General features: G+C 38.9%; 1 protein-coding gene across 1 annotated transcript in view; it reads left to right on the top strand.

The window, feature by feature from the left end:
* Positions 1–23,011, top strand: part of LDB3 (LIM domain binding 3) — a 112,393-nt gene that overhangs the window by 51,569 nt on the left and 37,813 nt on the right. The window contains exons 7-10 of the mRNA XM_054276882.1: positions 4,836–5,242; positions 12,983–13,186; positions 18,551–18,720; positions 19,670–19,706. Coding sequence (XP_054132857.1) covers positions 4,836–5,242; positions 12,983–13,186; positions 18,551–18,720; positions 19,670–19,706 — 818 coding nt within the window. The remainder of the gene's footprint in view (positions 1–4,835; positions 5,243–12,982; positions 13,187–18,550; positions 18,721–19,669; positions 19,707–23,011) is intronic.

Below are 23,011 nucleotides of genomic sequence, written 5' to 3'. Positions count from 1 at the left end.
TGAAGGTCCTAGAAGACCCCTTGGCATGAAAGCCATAAAGACACTTTACATTTCCTATTCTAGCCCTTCAGAGAGAGATGAGGATCAAAAGACTCAACCCATTTTCAGAAGCTTGCTGCCTTAAGTTTGAGAATTCTGTGCAAGGTGCTCAGGAAAAGTTTGTAGGAGCTGCTGGAGGCAGCCTTTCCTGAGCCAGCTGCAGGCAGTACCAGTGGCTGGAAAAGAGAATTAGTGGAACCTTTCTAGAGAAAAGGGTGACATCCAGGGGAAGGTATGGGGGAAACAGGTTATCTTGCAGTATTCAGGAAGATCTTTCACCCAGGGGAAGAGGTAACATCAGACTGCTGGACCCTTTGCAGGTCAAGAGGAGTGACACTTGTGTCACTTATGTACACTAATAGCAAGTTTTAAGTGAAGAAGAATTCTTCTCTGGGAGTTGTTTGGAAGGAAAAAAGGCATTGAGCTCTCAGAGAAGTCTCAAAATCCAGAATAAAGATACTTTACTGATAGAGGCAATGTAATGCTGATTTGGCAGTAAGCTGTGTTACACTAAATACACTTTAAAACCAAGGTTTCTTTGCTTGTCCCTTTATTATTTCTAGTAACAAGTATCACTGTAGAAATTAAGAATTCTCTGACACACAGGCAGAAGTCACCTCCACACCTCTGCTTGACAGTGTTTAGACTGATGGTTTACATGAAATGATTTTGATGGTATTTTTAAAAATCAGCAAAAGACTGCATTACAAGACAGTCGTGACAATGTCATCCTCATACATCATGAGAAGCTTTCCTCACCCTTCTCTGGTTAAGGTTAAGGTGTGGCAACATTAGCTAAACAATCTGCATGTGCAACTTCAGTGTCTAGTTAAAACCATAAATCCTCTTGTACATTATTGCTGATCTGATTGCAGCTTCCACTAATTTTCAAGCATGCACTTCTTTCACTGTTCACTTTTTTGTTTGTTTGTTTGTTTTATTTTTTTTTTAGGGAAACAAGCATACTTTTTTCACAAAGATCAGTCATTCTTTCACAAACCTGATCAATGTTATAGATGATACAGGTTCTGCAACCATCAGTATGTAGGGCTGTTATTGGAAATACTATTTGATTGCTTTCCAGTTTCACTATATCTGACATAAATCTCAAACTAGAAACAATTTTCATTTACTTTAGTCAAATATTTTTGATTTAGTGAAGTCTTTTGCACAGGTGGGGCATAGCTGGAAGAAAGGGCGTAGTTAATGTTGAAAGCATTCAGATAACAGTAAGAGTAAGCTTGAGTCTAAGGATTTAAACTAAGCCATCAACCAGTCAATGAATTCATTGACTGCAGCTCTTCAGAGGGGACATAACACAAGTGAAGATTCAGATCAGTGCAGTTGAAAACATTCAAGCTGGTGTTTTAGGGCTAAGCATGGCTTTAACATTTGTTCATTTGCATGAAGGTATTGACAGCCTTGTTGATTCTAATGATGTGGCTGTGTGTTGTGCTTTCTGTGAAACACTACTGACAACATTTATTTGGAGTCCCAGTGAGCATCTTGTCATACTTACGATTTGTTTCCTGCCAAATTTGGGAGACTATGTGTCTAAGAGAAAGTAGATGGAGATGACTGACTTTTTAAGTAGAGTATAGGATGGAGAAGCTGGCTTAGCCAAAAGCAGTTTGATCATGTCGTTGAGAGTCATTCAGTGCCATAGTGCCTCCATTCCCTTTATCCTCTAAAAAATTTAAAGCAACAATTGCTTCTTGAGCATGTTGGGTGGTCAAAATCACTGGTATACTGTTAAAATTGTTCTCCCCAAAGTGCAAGAGGTGAGTAATGACTGTAGGGTCACAGCAATAGATAAATAGAGAATGATTTGTCAAAGGAAGAGGACCTGCAAAACCTGGTATTGTATCTCCCAATCTAAATTTATTTCTCACTTCCCTGATACATAAGAAGGAACATTTGCCTTTCATAGAAATTGGATTTTTATAAACAAATAATAATATTTCAGAATGGAAATTGAGCTGATTCCTAGCTTCCTTCTATTTCAAAAGGTTTGAGACTCCTCTACATTTCTCAGTTTGCAGCTCATTCCCTGAGTTACGCAGTTTTCCTCCCACAGTAAGGGACTGCTGCACGATCCCGCATCTTCCTGAAGGGAAGCCCATTGCTCAGTGTCAGAGCCTCCTCTCCTGGTCGGCTCGAGGGTAGCATCAGGCTCCCAGAGCTGGAAATGTCAGCTTGCTTTTCCAGCCGCTGAAACAGAATGGGATGAGAGATGGGGAACAGGGGAGCGTTTGTTATTGTTGGCTGCATTTCATGTGATGCAATGCTGAAAGCTCAGTGTTGCTGCTCAGTACTAGACATTTGCCCTTCAGTCTGAAATTCTGCATAGATCTGATTTTGACACTGAACTGGAGACAAGAAATAATTCTACAATATTCTCCCAGGAATAAACTGAATCAGAGATTTTTTGGTTAGTCACAAAAGGGAAGAGCTAAATATCCTGATGATGGGGCAGTAATTATTTAGAAGTACAGCCTCACCCTTAGACACTTCCTGTTTCATCCATTTTTTCCCCCACAACACAGGAAAACAACTGCCCTAAAACTGTCCAAAATATGAACTCAAGATGGAGATTGCTAACCTGGCACTGCTGGGCTCTAAAGAATTCTAATACTGATTTGCCAGTATGCTGGTATTCCAGCTAGAGATCGTTTAAGGAGTAAAACCAGAACTCCATTTGTGCCAAAACGGAGCAAAATCATCGGCCATAATGTTTGACGGCTGCCCTACGATTTCCCTTTTGCCTATTGTTACTGTCCAGTAACACCAAGACTATGAAAATGCATTAGAGCTAAGGAAATATGTGGCATTTCTCTCATTAGCAGTGCAAACTGCTCTTACAATCAGCTCTCCTTACATGTCCTTTTATTTTGGGGTGTAGGAAGAAACCCACAGTTAACTAAAAGCCACAGAGTTTTCAGGGTAACAAATTAATATAACTCCAGCATATCCTTTTTCTTCTCTATTACATCTGTGTTTATTTTTTATTTAATAATTGTTTTGTCCCTCTGTGCTGGCATGTAAAAATGGTTTGCACAAGTGATTACTTAATTTTTGAACATATTTGTGCCTCTTCTTGAACACATTTTTAGAGAGAAGCCCCTTTTCCTGTTTATTTAATGATATCCAGAAGCTTTCAATAGACCACTGGAAGGGATTGTTGTTTGCTGTTTTCAGTGTCAGGGTATAATAACCAAAGTATGTATTGCAAATGTATTTATTTAAAAAGGCATGGTCTGAAAATGCTTTTAGGATTATCTGTTTCAACAGCCTCAGGCAGCTATTAATGCCAGCTAAAATCTCTTCCTGTTTATCACTAAGAAAAATTATCTTAGTTAATTTTATCTGCCTTACATTTTTGATTCAACATGTCTTAAATGTGTTTAATGTTATGATTACTTATATCCTTAGACCTTTTAGGGTTTTTTCCCAATAAATTTTAATTAATCAAGGCATATTGTCTTGATTTTTATTTTCAAATATATGCTCCCTAAATTTATACATGCAATATAGAAAAATCTGAAAGGGCAATGAAAATATTTTTCTTGTCAACCATAGTATCAAAATTACACTACATTTATGTAGTGATGATACATTACATTTCATTACTGATAACCAATACTAGCAAAAGCATAGAATCAGAGGTCAAATTGTTCTCAGACCGGTATTTCATGCAAGGTGTTAAAGAAGATGGTTGCATTGCCAATGAATGAGGCAAAACATCACTTCAGGCCACTACCTGCTCTTGAACTGGCTATCACTGAGACCAGATTGTGGGCTCCATTCTTGCTTCAGGCTGATGTCCCCTGCCTGTCCCTGTCCCCTGAGCTGGACTGCAGCAAGTAGCCAGCATTACTGGGCCTCTTAACTGTGAGCATTTTTCTTTTTTTGATATCACCTCTTATTTTGGTTTCACTAAGGTGCATTTATAGGAAATCATTTATGAAACTCAAGTGTTGGACTGTGTTTTTCCAGGATGAGTTTTTGGTAGATCGTTTTGAGTCTGAGCAGCAGCACAGACTTCTATGGGTATAGGTATTGTAGGGGAGATTCCTTTGGATAAGGCAATACCTGCTGCTGTCCCTGTTAGGAATATTATCTGGGACAGGATTGTAGGATCACGCACACATCTACATTCTCAAGCACACATTCCCTCAAGTGGAAATGAAGCAGGAATGACCAGCATAGGAGCAGCCTCTCCGTGGAGCAGTTCTCGAGTCCTGTTGGTGTCTCTGCTAACCCTGCTGCATGGCCTGATCAGCATGAACCAGAGCCCAGGATACCAGTGCATCATTACCATAACCTCAAGTGCACTCACAGACAACAGAATGGTGTGGTTTAGAATCATTGTGTTTTTATAATAATGGCATTGGCTTCTATGGTTATACATGATCTAAAATTATTCTTACCTCAATATGTTTTTTTAAGATTTCTTAATTATCCTAGAAATTAATGGACAGTGTTGCCTTAATATAAAATTATTGCTGTGAGGTTGACTAGTAGCAAATGCTCTCTTAATGTTAAGCTTTATTTGTTTATTTCAACTAAAACCTAGTAAAAAAATGCCTGAGTTGGTTTTGCTTCCCTTATTTTGAAACAATGCATTTCTTTGTTGAAAATCTTCCCTGAAAGTTTGAATGCTTTGGCCCCAATCTGTTTATTGCTAGTTTATGACTATGTTTACAGCATTAATTGCAGATATGTTATTTTTGCATGTGTTCTATGATTGCTCTTTTCTTTTTTTCTTTTCTTGGCCTGCATGTTTGCTACTACAGGAACCTGCTTGGGAAATCAATGGCAACAGACCAACCTTCAGCCCTCTAACTAACACGGCGACTGGGCCTGTGGGTAGTGTTTTAGCAACCAATGGAACCTTTTCAGGCTACCTCAACCAGCAAGAGATCAGCCTTTCAAATAGCTCTTCCTACCAAAAGACTACCACAGTTAGATCTTCCATGTCCTCTCAGTCTGTGACTCCTGACATTTCACCTGCCAAGGGCTCGTTAGGTTCCAAAGCAAGCCCTGCTTTGGCTGGTGGCAGTAGCCCCGCTCACCAGCTGAGCCCTGCAAGGCAGTATAACAACCCCATTGGCCTTTACTCGGCAGAGACCCTGAGGGAAATGGCTGAGATGCATAAATTGAGTCTCAACCGAAGGGCTTCGGAAGGTGGACTTCCTAGAGGGTAGGTAACGTGGTAACATCTTTAATTATTTCAATAAGTAATGAACTTGCTCAGCAGTGAATGTAATGGTGCTTACCCTATTGTGCATTTGTCTAGCAGTCATTATTAAAGCCTGGATCAATAATTCAGTTTTCCAGTAGCCCCAAAACATACCCACGTGGCCATTACAGAATAATGGTTGTTGGTATGTGATGTGCAGCATGGATTGGCAATTGCCAGCAGAGCATGAGGGGGAACAGTAGGACTGAAGTGACTGTAATCATCTCAGGGTTGTGGTACTCAGCAGTTCTAACTAATGCATGGAGTCTCAGGGAACCAAGTATTGCTGTCAGACATCAGAGCAGCTGCTCTAAACCACACCTGATCTTTGGTACTTTGCTAGAGAGAAATGGCTTTGACCAGCAAATCTGACATACCCAGCTACTGGGGTGTCCTGCTGTAATTCCTGCGTTGGGTGTTGGCTTTCCTATGCAAAATGAGTCAGAACTGCAATATTTTGAATCCTCTGGTTTGAAGAATGTCTTGCATCTGTTAGCTTTAATGTTAACTTTGCTATGACAAGGAATGATCTCCAGGTACTGCCCAGGTAGTTTGATCCCATGCTGTCAAGGTTTTCCATGTTCCTATATTGCAGGTCATCTATTTTATTAGTAGGTTTGTGAAGTGACGAGCTTGGACTGCAGTACATGAGAAAAAGTAGGGAGAAACAGGTTTTCCTAATTTTTTTGCCTTCATGTATAAATCATCAAACAAATCTAATTTTTTACTTTATTTGTGGTTTTGAGGTTGTTGTTTTTTGGGTTTTTTTTTAATGAAGATAAATTTCTTGTTAGGAATATGGGAAAAGTGGTTTTTTGACATTTTGACATTAGGGACTTGACTATATAAGGAAAACCAGAAAATTCTGACAATCCACTGATAGCAACTACATATCTTCAAGTACTTTATATCCATTTGCAGCAGCTCTTTGTGAAAATAAAACCAAGAGGTTTTAAGTTGTAGAAAAGTAGGGATATTTCATCCTATTAAAAGAGCATATACTCCTGTTCTAAATGATTCAAGCAATTCTAGATGATTCACTGCCACTCTCTTGAGCACTCAACATTAACAATCCTAATTACCTTATCTGGGAAAATTCTATCCTCCCTTCTCATACTTGATAATTAAGTAAAGCAATTACCTTTAAAAAAAAATTTCAGTTAGTAAGCAAGATCAGGAAAATAAACCTCAGAATACTTGTCTCTTAATTTACAGTTTTCTGAAGAATACCAATTATTGTCTTATTTCAATATACAGAGTTTCCTGGGTATATATCTTGCTGTCTTTTTCTCTGCTATGTTCATAATCCTCCTTAATACGTGCAGGGGTGAGGGTGAAGGGGCTGAATTTTGGATGGCTCAGCATTGTGACTGTTTTGTTATCAGAATTGCAATACAGCTGTATCCATCACTCACTAAAATCAGTGAGAGCCTTTCTATTCAGTTTGAATGAAATTTTAGGGAGCTGCTATATACCTTTACCAGCTGGAGCACTGATGAACAAATAAAAAAATAAAAAACCCTTATCCTGCTGTGTAGGAACATTCTGAAAAGATCAAAGAGTCCAGAAGCACTAAATAAATGTGTCTTGTCTGGTGACTTCTCTGAGATTTAGAGAACTCTACATCTCTGTTGACATGCAGGGAAAATTCAGAGCTCAATAGTGCTATCATTCCCACTCCCACTTGACTGTTATCCATGAAGTAAGAAGTATCTTGCCTCCTGCTCTGTGGAAAAAAACATGGAACCTGTAACTATCTTGGGACTTGGTGGCATCCATGATAATCTCAATCTCACGGTGCATATATGGGAATAAGGAAGCACTGTGAGCACTAAATAATCAGCTCTGCTCTTTACTGGGAACAGTTTTGGAGCATCATAGTATCACAATGCTGTGATATTGTGGTGCTCCAAAATGAAATTCATTGTGCTTTCACAAACATGCACTTAGCTGTATGGTAAAAGCTGCGAAAAAGCTCAAGCATGAGGAGTGATCTTAAGGTATGTTTCAGTTCTGTGCCCTTTTCACCAGATGATTTAAACTTAATTGTGTGAATTGCTGTTACAGGTTTAGCTAAACCCTTTGGAAAATCCTATCAAGGAGCTGAAATTAATTTTGAGATTACTTCCTTGATCTGTGAAGAATAACAAAGCAACTGTTTCTCTGATACACTTTACATTAAAGCTTTATCACTCTGACCCAAGGTGAAAAATAAGATAGCCTGATAGGAGTGTGGAACATGATGTGCTGAAAGCTCTGGAGTGTATGAATAAATATGAACAGTGAGTCATAGTTTGTAACGTGCATCTTTTTCATTCCAGTGTAAGTTATTTTTCACACTGTAGGTCAAGGGCAGTAAATACCTGTCCCACAAGTACGTGCCAGGTGGCTTGGGTTACTGGCCTCTTACTGAGTGACCTCTGTGAGCAGCAAGCTGGGTGTTCCAGACATGTCCCTATATAGAGCCAAACTAAAATTGTGTGTGACTCTGAACTGGGAGGAATTTTCTCATCACATCTTAAACATAAGGAGAAGCAAAGCTTTACTGTTTTTGAAGGAAGCTATAGCAGCCTCTTCACATCTCAAAAATCTTTGCTGAGATGTGACTATTGAGCTGTTCTTCGTGTTTGCACATAATGTTTCTTTTCTTTGGACATAGTTTTATGTTCCTTTAATTAAGGTGTGTTTTAGGGGTTTGGTAGTTCTGCCTTGAAAATGTTATTTTATATGTATGGTAGATGTGTGGATGAGTCAGAAAATGATACCATTACACTTGGTTTCATTGTAAATGAGTGCCCAGCTGTCTCACATACACCTAAAATGGATATACGATCACTGATGTGCTTACAGGCTGCAGCTTGTTCCTAATATATCTCTAGCAGTTCCTGTAAGAACATTTGGCATAATGTAGGGTTTATAAAGCTAGAAGAAGATTTTCAAATCTGAGAATCTGACCAGTAGCTGCAGAGGGTGATCTGTGGTTGCTTTACCATGGAAATGCAGAAGTGCAAAGCCTTTACTGCAGTTTTGGCCCATTAGAGTGCTTTTGATCATGAAAAGTGCTGTTTGATGAGCCAAGGCAAAAGGATTATAGGTAGGATATCAAAGGTTCTGCAAGGAAAAAGCAGGAAGGGCCAAATCTGCTTGGAATGTCACTCTTTAACAGTGTAGCTTTGCTGCCCAGTATTTTCTATCAGTCCCAGACACAGAAATGTCACAGCAGCAAGTTGGAACCCTCAGTCCCCAGTTCTGTCAACAGCATTCCATACAGCCAAGTAAAAAGAAAAGTTTATTAACTGACCATGGATCTCTTCCTCTTTATTTTGCACAAAATAGGATTAACTAGTCTTCAACCAAGAAGCAGAATGTGCATATTCTAAGCTTTGGGAAAAACAGTTAAAATAAATATCACAGCTCATTACTGCTATTTGTGCAACCACCACAGAGAGTTATTTGGAAGAGCACTGTAGTTCAGAGCGAGCACACTCTGTTCTGCACTCCCAGCTTTATCCTGTGTTACGGTGCTTTGGAATTACTGTGCAAGCACCATCGCTGGTTTATGCAGAGATGCAGGAATGGAGTGTGAACATGCCTTTTTTTCATGCCTTTTTCCACTTATATGGAACCAGTTGGAATAAAATCTACTGATATGGATATCCCAAAAAACATACAGCAAGTGTGGCTTGCTTTGTTTCATGTGGAATAAATTAGGAATGACTATTCCAAAGTTAAATGGCTTACACGCCTCTTGGCATAATGTAGGTGCAGTCATATCTAGGGAAATGCTTTGTTATATACAAAGGCATTTTCCTTAGTTTTAGCTTTAAAACATTTACCAATATATTCTTTGGATCTTCTCCAAAATGTAAAAGACTTAAAAATCAGTCTTCCAAAACCAACTCTGAGGGTGGCCTGAGAAGAGACTTTATCCCTGAATATTCAGTATCTAAGATTAAAATATAGTCTCTACCACTCATTTGCTATTTTCAGATGAGAATATACTCTGAAAATCCTCCATTCTTCCCTCTGCTCCCTCCTCCCTTCACTTTGGTAGTAGTACTTTTAAGGATGCACAGCAATAAGACCATGTTCACCAGTCAGCCAAAATGCCATGGTACCCTACTAAGTCCTGGTGGATCAACTATAATCCCTGCATTTTTTCCTTTCTTAATCATGTTGGGGTTTTTAGGCATACATTTACTTTTTATTCTTTTTATTCTTATCTGTAGATGGTCTGAGAAGAGCTGTAGTAATCCTTTGTAAATATCTTTTCCCCTTTACACTCTACAAACTATTGACTGTTTTCTGTGTGGCTGGTTTTGATGTTGTTTGTTCTCTTTCTCTTCTTCTAGGTCATAACCAACACCGCTGCCAAGTTAGTATCACCTCTGTGTAGTGCCAGATATTTGTGTGATGCTGTGTGTGTGAAGATGTGTTTTCTGGGGTAGCATGATCCCCTGTGTTCCTGCTGTGTCTGCTTGCAAGTGCAAGTATTTTTGTAAACATCTGCTTGGTGTGGCAGGCGCCCTGCGCTGCCCCTGCTGTCCAGCAGTGCTCCCGCTTGGCATTTCTTGGTGATGCTCTAATGCTGTGATGGAGCTGCCACCTGAGCCCGCCCAGTTCTTCTAAAAGCTTTCAGGTGGTTGTGCTTCTACAGGCAGGTTTAACTTCTCTTGAATCTTTAAGTGATCTTCATGCCCTCAGAGTTTGGAGAGCATTATCTGAGCCTTTTTTGGTGTGTTATTAGTAAAGTACTTTTAGCTTCAGTGTTAAATTAATTTCTAAAGTCTGCTGAAATTCAAATTTAGGTTGGAGTAAGATACTGATATGGGAAAAAAAATCTATGAAATTATTTATCTTGATAAATCTATTGCCCAAAAAAGAAATAACTATTGACTTGAAAATGTGATTGATCTGCTTTATTTAGGAGACTTCAGAGAGTGCTCAGTTTTGACCTTTAGTTTTCTAGGGGCAGAGGATTGTCTCTAAACTCTTGCTTTTTGCCTCTGACCTGAGTGTTGTCTATAAATTGCTGGAGACTGGGTCAAACTGAGTATACAATAAATAATTCCAATAGTTAAATGTCAACTTTAAACTGACAGTACAAAGTTAGGAGTAGTAGAATACATAAAGTTGAAATAATATTTAGTGCATATAATTTACATTGATCTTGTATTCTCTGTTGATTTCAGTGAAGTGTGAGTGTGATGATGTAAGTCCTTTGGAGTGAAAAATCCTAGCCAGTTTACATTAATAATTATTCTGACAGGATTGTCTTAGAAAGCAGAAGTCACTTTATAGGGGTATTTGTAATCTTACTTGCTTTGGGATTTACTTTTCTGATCCTTTTGTAGCTTAGGAGAAAGATCCCTTTCATTTTGCAGAGGTGCTGTCTCTGCAGCCTTGCCTCTGCCACTTTGTCCCAGAGCCCAGCACTCCTTACAAGCACAAATATCTTCTGTTTGCTTCCAGAATTAGAAAAAGAACTCAGCAGTTGGCAAGCTGTATTTTTTTCTGTTATTTTTTTATTTGAATCCTGTTAACTTCACTGGAAGTTTTGCCTTGGTGTATGTAGTGTGACTAAAACCTCTTGAAAGACATCACTAAAATTGTTTAAAGACCCCAAGTGAAAGCCCAAATTACTCCTGCTGCCACCATGAGGGAAGTTTAGGCTGTTCTGACATTAGTAGCTTTGATTTCTGTATCTGACTGTGGAAACAAATTGCTTAGAACATTATTCTTTAAAGGTGCCTTATTTAATCTCTGTCCTTTCCTTCGCAGAGTCTTCTCAGATCTTGGGTTTAGAATCTCTTTAGTACTTCCAACAGTGTGAAAGAAAGAGAACACTAAATTCAAGATCTTGAGGACCTGTGTTTCTGTAATTATCATGCGATTGTTTAGGGTATTACACAGAAAAGAGATGCTGTTGAAGTCAGGCATGTGCATGCTCAGTACCTCAACCTGCATGTCTCAGCCCACCACCCCTCCAGAGATGATGTCACTGTAATTATAGAATTGTCAGAGTTGATGAATAGTTAAGGGAGATGTGTTTTAAATGTGAGAATGTCTTGGTAAAAGGATAATTTTCACTTTTTTTGAATGCATAATGCCACTTCTCAGTTCCCTACCTTAAGATGTTGGCATGTGCAAGTGAAGGCTGTGGCTGTAATGCAGCATGTGCTCCTGTGTGTCTCTGGTCCTTGTGCATGTGGCTGTCGATGTTCAATGAAGGATTTGCAGTGATATGTGACTGTATCTCTCTCTGTCCATCCTCAGTCAGGGCATCCCACCAAACAAAAGGCTGAAAACAGAGTGGAATCCCCTATCACCTATAATAGTCTTCAGATAATTAAGTCAGATGGCTGCCAGCCTTACTTGAGTTTACCTTTTTTCATCATGCTGGGTTGAGGGTTCAGTTTTAACTCTCACCCTCTGGGCCTACTCATGATAAACAGACACACTGTTGTGTGTGTAAAGAGAAAAACAATATTAGCCAATAAACTTACAGTCTAATGTCTTAAACTGAAAAGGAAAATTGTTCTAATCAAACTGAATTCTTCAGCAGTTCTTCTGCAGGGAGAAAAATATCTATTTCCAGCTTTTGGATTCAGTTCTGAATGAAACATTTATGAAATATCTGTTATTTCACAAAGGATGGAGTTCCCAGTTTTGTCCAGTTTGGTGAGTGTATGAAGTCTCTCCTGCTGGTGTCCTCCTGCTGCTGGCAGGACAGGGTTGAAGAGCAGCCACCATAGTGGATGATGTTGGTCATTGGAACTCTGGGCAGTGCTCAGTTCTAGCTCCAGAACTAGAACTATGCATAGCTCAACCCTACAAGAAAACCAGCTGCTCCTTGGCTGCAGTCTGACTGCAAACTGACTCATTCTGGTGTCATGGAAGCTTCAGTTAGCTTGCTTTAGAGGCTCAGTCCATCAAATATAAAATCTTGCCTTGTAAATGGAGTCACTGGAAACTAAGGCAGCAACTCTTCCAACTGCACTTGGTTGCAATGTTGCATATTTTGATCTGGGACTGAGCCTTTATCATGCTATAGCAGCACTTCAGGCTGGTGTAGAGAGATTTTGGGAAGATTTAGTCTCTGTAAGGAAAGCCTTGAAGATCAAAAGGCACAAGTACTAAATTTCACTGTGATTAATGACACACAGAGGAAGTATGGAAACCTTCTAAATAATAGAAAACCTGATATCCCTTCACTTCCCTGTACTTTCTAGACCTTTATAAGACCCTTCTGAAAACACAAATGGATGACAAAAAAAGTGGGAATTCTCTGCTCTGTGCATGTACTTCCCATGGACATGCATATATACATGAGCATGTTTGTATACACTTAAATGTATATATGCATATAACAACAGAATTTTAGTGTATGTAAGTATCACACAAGTGCTTACAGATTTTTTGTGATATTTTAATACAGTGACAGCTATTTTACCTTTTTTTTTTCCTTTTTATACATCATAAGCCAATCCAAAAATGACATCCATTAGCACAGCCATCTTTTTGCTATGGCTTGGTACTTACATTGTCTGTGCTTCCCTGATGAGAAGCTTTGGTGGTGAGATGCCATGAACAGACGTGCACACTCCTGTCTTGGTGGTGCTTCCCTCACTTAACTTCACGCCTCTCTCCTTTCTTCCCCTCCCTTCCTTCCCTGTGGAACCTCACTCTTGCATAACCCAGCACGGACTTCACGGAGCGTTTCAACCCCAATGTCCTGAAGGACTCTGCCCTGTCTACCCACAAACCCATTGAGGTGAAGGGCCTTGGCGGCAAGGCTACCATAATTCACGCGCAGTATAACACCCCGATCAGCATGTATTCCCAGGATGCTATCATGGATGCAATTGCAGGCCAGGCACAAGCCCAGGGTGGAGAATTTGCTGGGTAAGGTTATTTCCTTCTGTGGAATGCTCTTTCTCTGCATGGTACTTGTAACATCCCTACCTGCATGACACATTTGCTCTTCCTGGACTCTTTCTTTTTTCCTGAGGTATATTACACAAATGTGTATCAATCCTAGACAGTGTCCAAAAGCACTTCCATGTTTTGAATTTAAAAGGATGGATCACTAGAAAATCATAGCATGCTTTGTTGTTGGAAGAGACCTTAAAGTTCCTAGCCCCTCCCGTGGTCAGGGGTACGTTAATTTAACCCAGTGTTTTGGTATTCCTCCTAGAACTGGTAAACCCCACAAAAATACATCTAATGCTCTGTATATGATATTGGATGGCTATTCATTCCTGACAGCCATGATTTATAATAGTCACTATTGTATGCATAGCGCAGAAAGGACAAAAAAAAGGGGGGTGGAATTTTTATTGAGATGTGAAGAATGCAAAATATTTATTTAGCACTGGCTACTGTTTTATTCTTCAGAATGGAATGTTTTGCTGTATTTTCCCTATCCCCAGTTTACATACAGTACATGTGTTTTACACAGATCCTTTGGACTATGGCAAAATCCCCTGATCTTTAATAACTTTGCTTTTCCAATGCATGTTTCTGGTAATCTTACCTGATTAACTTATCCAGAGTTGTAATAACTTTACTGAAATTACATATGCCATGAATGTAGCCAGGTTTCTCTCCTACCAAGTGCACTTCTGCCCAAAATAGAAATTGCCTTCCTTTGATATGACACCAAAATACAGGTATAGCAACACACTTTAACATAGTTTCTTTTCCATATGTTAGTTGCAGACTTACTCAAAATGAGGATGGTTTATGTATTTGCTTGTGCTCCCTTTTGCTGGCCATTTTTCTCTCTTTTTTATAATTATTTTTCTTTTCTGTTAACTTTTTGCACCAATATTGTTGTTCATCACAGCTCTCCCTCGTGATGGATCACAAGCAATGCCTTTAGCTGGCTTTGACTCAGTGAATCTCACAGGTGTTGAGTGGACTCATGTTTCCAATTAGTGAAGTACAAAGAAGTTCGTTTGTGTTCTCTATAAGAGTTCATATCCTTCGTAGGCATGGATTATAGGAGACATTTTATGATACATTGGCACTTTCTATTACATGCTGTAGCATTATATGATGCAAATAGTAATGTTTAAAAAAATTACCTATTTAAATGATCAGGTGATTATAAAGTTAATGCTGCATATGTGGATCCTTTTCATTTTGTAAGTTTCTTTTAGTTTCCTCTGTGATATTCTGAACTTTAATTTGCAGTAGAAACCATAATGTTCTTTAGCTTGCTTAGTCAATCAAGTCTGAGTTAAGATTATGCTTAATGAGGAAGTATTTGTATGAGGAGTTTTTAATATAAAAGCAGACCAAATTGTGTGCTGATTCATTTTGTCTCAGTTATCAGCCTATAATTTGGTCTTGGTTCTTAATTAGTAGCCTTAGTCCTTTTCATTTGTCCACAAGTGTCTGTAGGGCGATAAGCACACTCAGACTGCACATCTGAAGGGCAGACAGCAGCTGTAAACAGTTGACTTATTTTATCAGTGATGACGGACAGACAGGCCTAAGATAGGAACTCATTTTCTAGTTTGACCATTTGAAATCAGTGATGTTTTATCTTCATGAAATCAGACTCAGACTCTTGTCACTTAGAAATAAGCCACACTTACTGGATCACCATGGAAAACATAAAGGGAAGGACAGAGTTATTGATACTCAGACTCCATGCTGAAACTTAAAGGTAGAAAATTTCAAATGCCCTGACTTTATATATTTTTCTTCTCTTTGTTTTTCTGTTTTAATTGATCTTGCTAAACCAAGAACCAGGAGCTAGGTGGCTGAAGTAAAACCTTGTGGACAGTGTGTTTTGAGTACATTTCTGTCAAACCACTTCTAAATTCCATTATGCAGTTTTAGCCAAATTCACAAGTTGTATAAAGGCATATATCCAGCACCTTTATTGGGAATAAGATCTGAAAGTTGAAGTAGAAGAATCAATAATGTGACTGTACAAATTAAGATCCTGTGTGTCCTCTGCAATAAGTCAACTTGGCTGGCTATTTACCAGTCTATGTGAACTTTTGTTTGTTGGGTTGTGGGGTTTTTACCACTTAGGGCTTTTTTAAAAATAGCTGGAATCAGTGTAATACCTGATGTCACAATATTTTGTTGTATGTCTACATCAGGGGTAGAACACTGCAGTGTTCCTAAGTTTTTACTTAATATCTACTGAAATTAAATCTGCATAATGACTCCAGGGAGTGATTCACATAGTAAACCATAGTTTATAATGAACTCCAAAAAATAAAATTCCTCCATTGCTACTTTTTCAGAGAAGCTTGAACTGTCTTTAAAGTTTTTTTAATGGTAAAAATGTGTGACTTAAATGATGATAAGAAAAAGGAAAATAATTTTTATTGACTCCTACTAGAATACCTTAGGCTCTAGATGAAAAACCTCCAACAGCTCTAACCCATTTGGGATGAGGTTTTTTTTTTCCAGTAGCATCAATTTAAAGTAATATGCTTAAAGATGCATGATATTTCTGCACATCCACACCCAGATGGAAAGAAATTAAATTACAAAGATGTATAACAGTGGTATTAACATGGTTATGTGCATCTTTAGGCTGTCTGTAAGAATAAACTGTCACATTTAGGTTTATGAAATGCTCATAATCAGCGATGTGCTCTATTTTACACTTCCATGCTGAGAGGCTTATATGTCCTAGTTATTCATCCACAATATAATTATGTTTTTAAAAAAAGAAAAAGGCCTGCTGAATTAAAGACAGAGTTGGAAATACTCCAATGTATTGCATTAATTTAGTTCAATTTATATGAGCATGTTTCACTCTGCTGGGGAGGTTAATTCACCAAGCTCCATTTCCTGCCTTAATCATCTACCATAAGGATATTAATATGTCATATTAATGCCACACATTGCTACTGTGAAATTTGTGGTCCAGCCTCCAGATCTAGTTTTTAACAATGCTTGAGTTAATGGCATATCTGTACATAAACCTTTGAACTACTTTTTTGTACATAGGTCATAATATAAGAAGAAAGTATTTGAGCCAGAGCATATAAAGAGAGGAATTTGAACTGTCTGTGGCTGTCACACCATTGCTGCCACAGTGGTCCGTGGTTGAAATCAGCAGCACTGTCTATCCAGTGGTTTATTATCCACTCTAGAATGATGTTCAGCTGGGAAATTTGCTGTTCCATACAGCAGGTTTTTAAGCTTCTACAAGATTAAGTCATCAGTGTGGGGGTATAAAGTTAACTGTTGGCCCACATCAGGCAGTCACTTCTGGTATTCTTACAAGCCAGGTTCTGGGTGTGAAGCACCCTGAAGTGCTCTGGGGACTTGAAAATAGGGTCACCTTTTGGGAAGCATTGCTGTGACAGAACTTGCAGCATAGCCAAGTGTCAGAAGCAGCAGAACAGTCCCGAGGGCGTTGCTGTGACTTACTGTTGGCATTAGAGAGAATCTCTTTGCCGTGCAAAGACTATTTCTGCAGAAGGCAGGAGAAGGCAGAACTCACTGCTGTGCTTTCCTGCCTGCCTCAGCAAGCCCTTTAGCTATGTGTGATGGGCCACAAGAGGAAAACTACTGTTCACCCCTCTTCCGCCTAAAGAAGGGTATGGTACCACTTTTTCTATTGCTGCACACAGCAGCAGCACTGATGGAAGTCACTGATGGCAGAGCCTTCCCAAAATTAAAAAACCCTTTATTCTGCCTTCTGTATCTGCTAGTGTTTGGATATTGTAAAGATTGTGGTCTAGGAAACACGTGCTAAAAAAGGAGCTCAAAAATGTTTCTTCCTCCTACAGGCCATCTTTCACACTGAGGAACTTTTTTACATAACTTGTATGGTTTGTAGCAAAGCTTAAACTGAAGACTCAGGTTTTTCTCTAAATTCTAAACCTAAGCTGTGTTCCACCCCACTGGTGTGTGGAAACACACAAAAAAAACTTAACTGGGATTTGTACTTTGATGGCTCCTCAGGAAAGTGAGAAGTTTGCATATATGGGGGTTATAAATGCATGGTATTACGTGTAAATCCATCAAACCAGTGTATATTACCCAGTGCTGAAGAAGAGGAATGTATCAGCTGGGAAGTACTGATATTTAAAGCACTACCTGGTAACATTTGCATCCCAGTCTATGTAGGATGTCAGACATCCTGGCTTTTCATGAGTCCTCTCAGGCTTTCAAATCACAGACCCAGATTTTCTGTAGATTTTCTCTGCAAAGTGATATCTTAGCACTAACTTGGAGCCTGAACCAAGGAAGCAACTGTTGGACCAAATGGCCCTTAACTTTAAACAGAACTGTTTCTCAGTTTTCATGAAGTTGAGCTTGCTGCTTGCAAAGCTCTTTATGGAATAGCATAAAGCTGTTACAATAAATCACTTGCTTCAAAAATAGACCTTGTATTTAGAGCAGTCATGGAGCCAAGTTACTCCAAGCACACATCATTCCCTCAGTGTATATTTCTGCAGCTCTGTTAATAGTTAAATTTAATTCTGCTATGCAGAAGTTATTTTCACTGGGGAAAAATACCACCAAAACCTATTAAGTTACTAAGCCTGTTTCTAGCCTGCATCATAAATCAAAGCAAGGTTACCTCACTTGTGCTACAGACCTGTGTAGCTTTGATTTTAGGTGTGCACAACTGGATATATCACTTTGCAAGATGATTAAGCATGTTGTAATATCCTGAGATACATTCTGTCATTAAAGATTTCAGATACTACTTATATATGCAAGTCTTGAGTGCAAGTCTAGACTTCCTGTGCTTCACATGTTTAGTAGACAATGAATCCACACTATGGCGGATGGAAATTTAATTCAGTTTGAAAAAGAATCATCTCTAGAAAAAGCTATAAAAGTCTACCTCATTATTTTTATACTGAAATATGGGTTTATTTCTAATTGCAACCTTAAGGTACATTGGCCCAGCACTGTAATTTAAAGAAAACATAAAACAGTACCAACGTGAAGTTGCTTATATAAGAAATAATATGTAACAAAAATGGTCAGAGAAATAAATGGCTTTGCCTGGCCTACTCTCCACATATTATTCTAACCACTGCACACTTGTGTACCTGTTCATAATTCCTCAGCATTGGCTGAGGAATTATGAACAGGTATTTCCAAATGGATTTGAATGATAACAGGCCCTTTCAGAGATAGAATGAGCCATAACATAAAAATTTATCTATGTATTTTTTTAAGAAGTGATAGTTTCAAAGCCATGTAGGGGATGGCTGGGTGAGATACTGTGACCAGAGAGCTGCTTCCAACATTTCCCTTTCTGAATTGCAGTGCCCTCCCTATAAAGGATCCTCACGTAGACAGTGCCTCTCCAGTGTATCAGGCTGTGCTTAAAACCCAGAACAAGCCTGAGGATGACAGTGAGGACTGGAGCCGTCGCTCTGCCAACCTGCAGTCCAAGTCCTTCCGTATCCTTGCCCAGATGACTGGAACTGAGTACAGTAAGTTGAATAACAAAACATCTCATCCTGATTTTAGATTGATGTCTTTCCTCACTGCCCTGGTATTGGCCACTGATACTCAGGGAATACTCATGTCCAGGTTCATGTAGTTGTCAGTGAAGGTGAAGATCCTCCATGTAACTTGAGGGAACTCAGAAATCATAGTGAACAATCTCACCTTATGCTTTATGAAGAAAATTCTTTTGCCAGGGGCCTCAGCATAAAAGTATAACAGATTGTACAGTAAAGAAGCATTTGGGACCCCACAGTTATTTCTACTTAGAAATCAACTCTCTGCAGTGCAATCTTTGTGTTTCCTGCAGCCTAGACATACAGAGCTGTCCATTCTTAGACAAAATGGACAGCATGTCATGTCTTCTGTAACAGTCTTTTATAGAAGTGACTTCTGGAGGTAAAAAAAAAAAATTAATCACCATTTGTATGGAATCTATGTCTCTATCAGCCCTGGTATCTAAACCTAGATCTGATATGAGTATCACAGAGCTTTAACCTTGTTGTCTATGGAAATGGTTTTGTGGCTACCTGGTACTAAGCTCACAGGTGGCTCCTGTTGTAGAGAGAAGGAAGGTCAGGGCCTTTTCCCACATCAGGAGGAAATATTTAGCATTCCCTTTCCCCATTAATGTGCTGCTGCTGTCTCTCCTGCTTTGTACAAAACAGCAGGACCTCTCTGTAGAATCATTGCCTACAGCTGTGAAACATTGCTAATAATGAATGGGAAAGTAGTTGTAATCACTACCTTCCTCCTAACATCCTCCTTCCTGTCCCTAGGGAACTGCTATCTTCATGATGTTCTTACAAATCCACTGCTGCAAAGTCAGTGTGAATCACCTTTAGATAGTCTTTTGATAAGTTTCTAAAGAATTTTAAATACTATAAAGCCAATTCCTTTGTTTCTATTTTTTAACTGAAACATTTTTTCCTGCAGTGCAAGATCCAGACGAAGAAGCTCTGAGGAGGTCAAGGTAGGCAAATCCCTGTGAAAAATACAGCTTTCTCCTTCCTGATAACCCAATAATGTTTTAAAATGGCATTAATATGAACTTCCTTTATTATATTTTTGTCCCAAAATATTCTAACACATTTACTTAAAAATCACTAAAATTACAATGCTGTCATTGAGAGGCATTTGAATGAGAAGAATAACAAATCAGCATGTTTTTAGGAAAATCAGTGTAAAATTTTTGAAGTGTATGTTCAAATCTGAAAGCTCTCTGTTCATGCAACTTTCCTGTACTTTACTGGGTGTGTGAATGTGATGAGTTCTAAGGCCTGTGTAACTACTTGAATATGTAAGTGGATAAAAATGTGTAATGATGTGATAGCACTGAAATCTGTGAGCAATTTATTTGGATGACCCTCTGATTGACATTTGATTCTCCTTAAAAGATACAGTAAAGGAGTTGTTTCCATTCATACCCATAATCATTGGTTTATGTTTTGTTTGGAATAAGTATGAGCTAAATTTGTAGAGTATGGAAGCACAGGACTGCTTTTGCTAATGGATAAATGTATTTGTTTCATATGCTGTATCAAAAACACTGAAAAAGAGGATATGTTCAGAGATATAATATGGAATTAAAGATTTATTACTATCCTGCATAGCCAGGAAATAGATGTATTAAATATTATTATGTTGAGCTTAAAAACTGCAGCTGAATCAGAAGCGTTCTGCATGCAATCCTTAGTTTCTGTTTGCATACTTCAAATCCCTGTTTCACTTTAGGTGCTCTAAGCCACCGGCTGGGTTTGTGATGTGTTTGGTACTCAGTGCACTTCTTTTTCTATTTTATATTTTACTGCCCTGTGGGTTCTTTAAAGGTTCTGAGCTTTTGATCACAGCGCAGGTTATAAATGTTGAATCAGTGAAAAAGAATCTGCTGTCTTCCCTGTGAGAATACAAGAGTGCTTTCTGTTGGTGTTTGCTGTAAGCCCTCCACTGCAGTTCATCCAAGTTCATGGCTGGGTGCCTGAACATCAGGCTTGACATTATAGCCCTCAGGGATTTATTTCTTCCCTCAAATATGCAAGCCTAATTCTCATTACATGTATTGTGTATTATCTGTTTTGATGTAAAAGCACACGTCCAAATCCTTATTATGATGGGATTTAAAGCATTGTGCTGAACTTAACATTGCCCCATTCATATCTGAGAGTAATATGTGGTTTTAAAGAAATAATCTCTCTAGGTCCAATCTGTGGCTTTGGAAAATATAAAATAGTGGAAACTTTACATGGTATGAGATATGTTGCAATAATTATCTGATAGTACTTCAACACATGTAAATTGCACATTCTGTCCAGTGTAATTCCAAGTACATGAGTACATCCACTCTGCTTTGCACATTTTCTGCAGTCTTTAGGTATCACTGGGTTGTTCTTTTCTTGCCCAAGGATGCTTCTGGTAATGTTTAGGCACAGCTGAACAGGTTTAAGGTGTGCATTGGTAGTAGAGGCATAAAGGGAGCGTGTGTAGGAAGTTACACAGGGACGGTGCAACTGGTGTAAGCTCTGGTGCAAGGAATGAGCTGGGGTCTCCTTCATACCCCACTGACAGCGCTGGCACCCTCTGGCTGCTTGATGCCCACCTCAAACATTGGACAAACTCCACTGGGGACTTGGCAGCAGGGCCCAGACTGTGCAGGCATCCATCCATTGCTGTGGCCTCAGACAGGCTGAGAGCAATCTCTCTCTAGTGCTTTCTCTTGTCTCTTTGTGTCAACTCCTCAGTGTAGCCAGCAGGAATTGCATGGAATGGCGATCAGGTTTCTTTCAAACACTTAGGAGTGGAGGGAAGAAAGATGTAGCTTATTTTTGGCAGAACTGTTTTACATTAAAGTAGTCACTTTTAGATTGCTGCTTCCAACTTCATGACATATATTCAAAAAAGCCATAAACTTGGGAATTTGGGTGGCAGAATATTCCTGTCAGTTAATATTAATGAGTGTGTTGTATGACTGTCCTTTGCTCATGCTGCTGCTATTTTGAAGGCACACATAAAAGCATAACTTGCTATGAAAACTTTTCATTGCTGGTGTGATGATTGTTGTGGAATATTTTCTGGAGAGGTGGGATCCATTTCAAGCCAAACAGATGTTTCTGAATACCTTTTCCTTGAATGGAGGGGTAATATATCCAAAGTAAGGGAGTTCTTAAATTATATGTCAGACCCACTGGAGCTAGTATATTCTGGTTTAGCTGAAAAAAATGCCATCAGAAAGTTTCAGCTAGAAATACTTTATATCTCTTAATTACCTAAAAGCATAAAAAATAGATTGAGAAGTCATACATCAAGACTCCTTTAGGACTGTTACTTGCATGGCACTGTGTTACTAAGCTCAAAAGATTTAGAAATATCAGTGAATTTGTTGGCATTTACTCTGTTTATTGTTTTGTGCTTTCCTCAGCCTGAGGAGTAAAACCAGCCCAGTCTGCTCCTTTCTGTTTGGCTGGTTTCACTCTCAAGTTCTACTCCATTAACACAATTAATTGTCTTGTGTTTTGAGTGTAAATAATGAGGAAAAAATGACCTTGTTTGCAATGACTGCAAAAAGTTTTGCAAATAACGAGAACATTTTCATTCTGTTTGATATACTTCTCCTTGACTGTGCTGTCATCTCACATCTTCCTTCTTCCCCTTTTTAAGTACAAAAGCTGAATTTAAGCTACCAGGCATCTAGAAAAGATTAAATCCTGAGAGGTGCTGAGCATGGCTCGAGCACTCCAGTCTGCAGTCAGGGGTTGCAGGAGGTGGCCAATACTTCACAGGACTCTGCTTTGAAAATCCCCTGTTGTTCTGCTTTGTGACACAAATGACCAGAAATATCTATGCAAAATGTCTACACTAATACTCACTAATTCTGAGGAAGCTATACAAAAGTACTGCTGAAACCTGGGGTTGGTGGTCCTTGCAGGAAGGACAGCAGGTTATATATGGGCTGACCTAAGTGTTAGAGAATGGAAGATAATTTGCATTTATTTTGCACTTGTATGAGTTAATTTCACTGACTCCTCAGTTGTGTGAGAGGGAGGGAGAAGCCAAGAGAAACTACTGGGAGGAAAACAATGGGATTACACTGCATTTGTAGCAAAAGCAGCCCTGTAATACCAAGCACAAGTCAAAGAATAAGTTATATCAAGTTACTTCTCAGAAATAAATCACTGCAAAACCTTTCACACATGGTCCAAAAAGCATCACCCAGCCTTCACTTTGCTGATTTGAAAGCTGAGGAAAAAATCCAAATAAATTGCCACTGCCCTAGTTGTAAGG

Source organism: Melozone crissalis, unplaced genomic scaffold (assembly GCF_028551555.1).
Source record: "Melozone crissalis strain CALT ecotype California unplaced genomic scaffold, PUWL_Pcris_2 ptg000019l_1, whole genome shotgun sequence".
NCBI lineage: Eukaryota > Metazoa > Chordata > Aves > Passeriformes > Passerellidae > Melozone > Melozone crissalis.
Note: the sequence above shows the minus strand (reverse complement) of the source record. Positions and strands in the feature narration are given on the sequence as shown.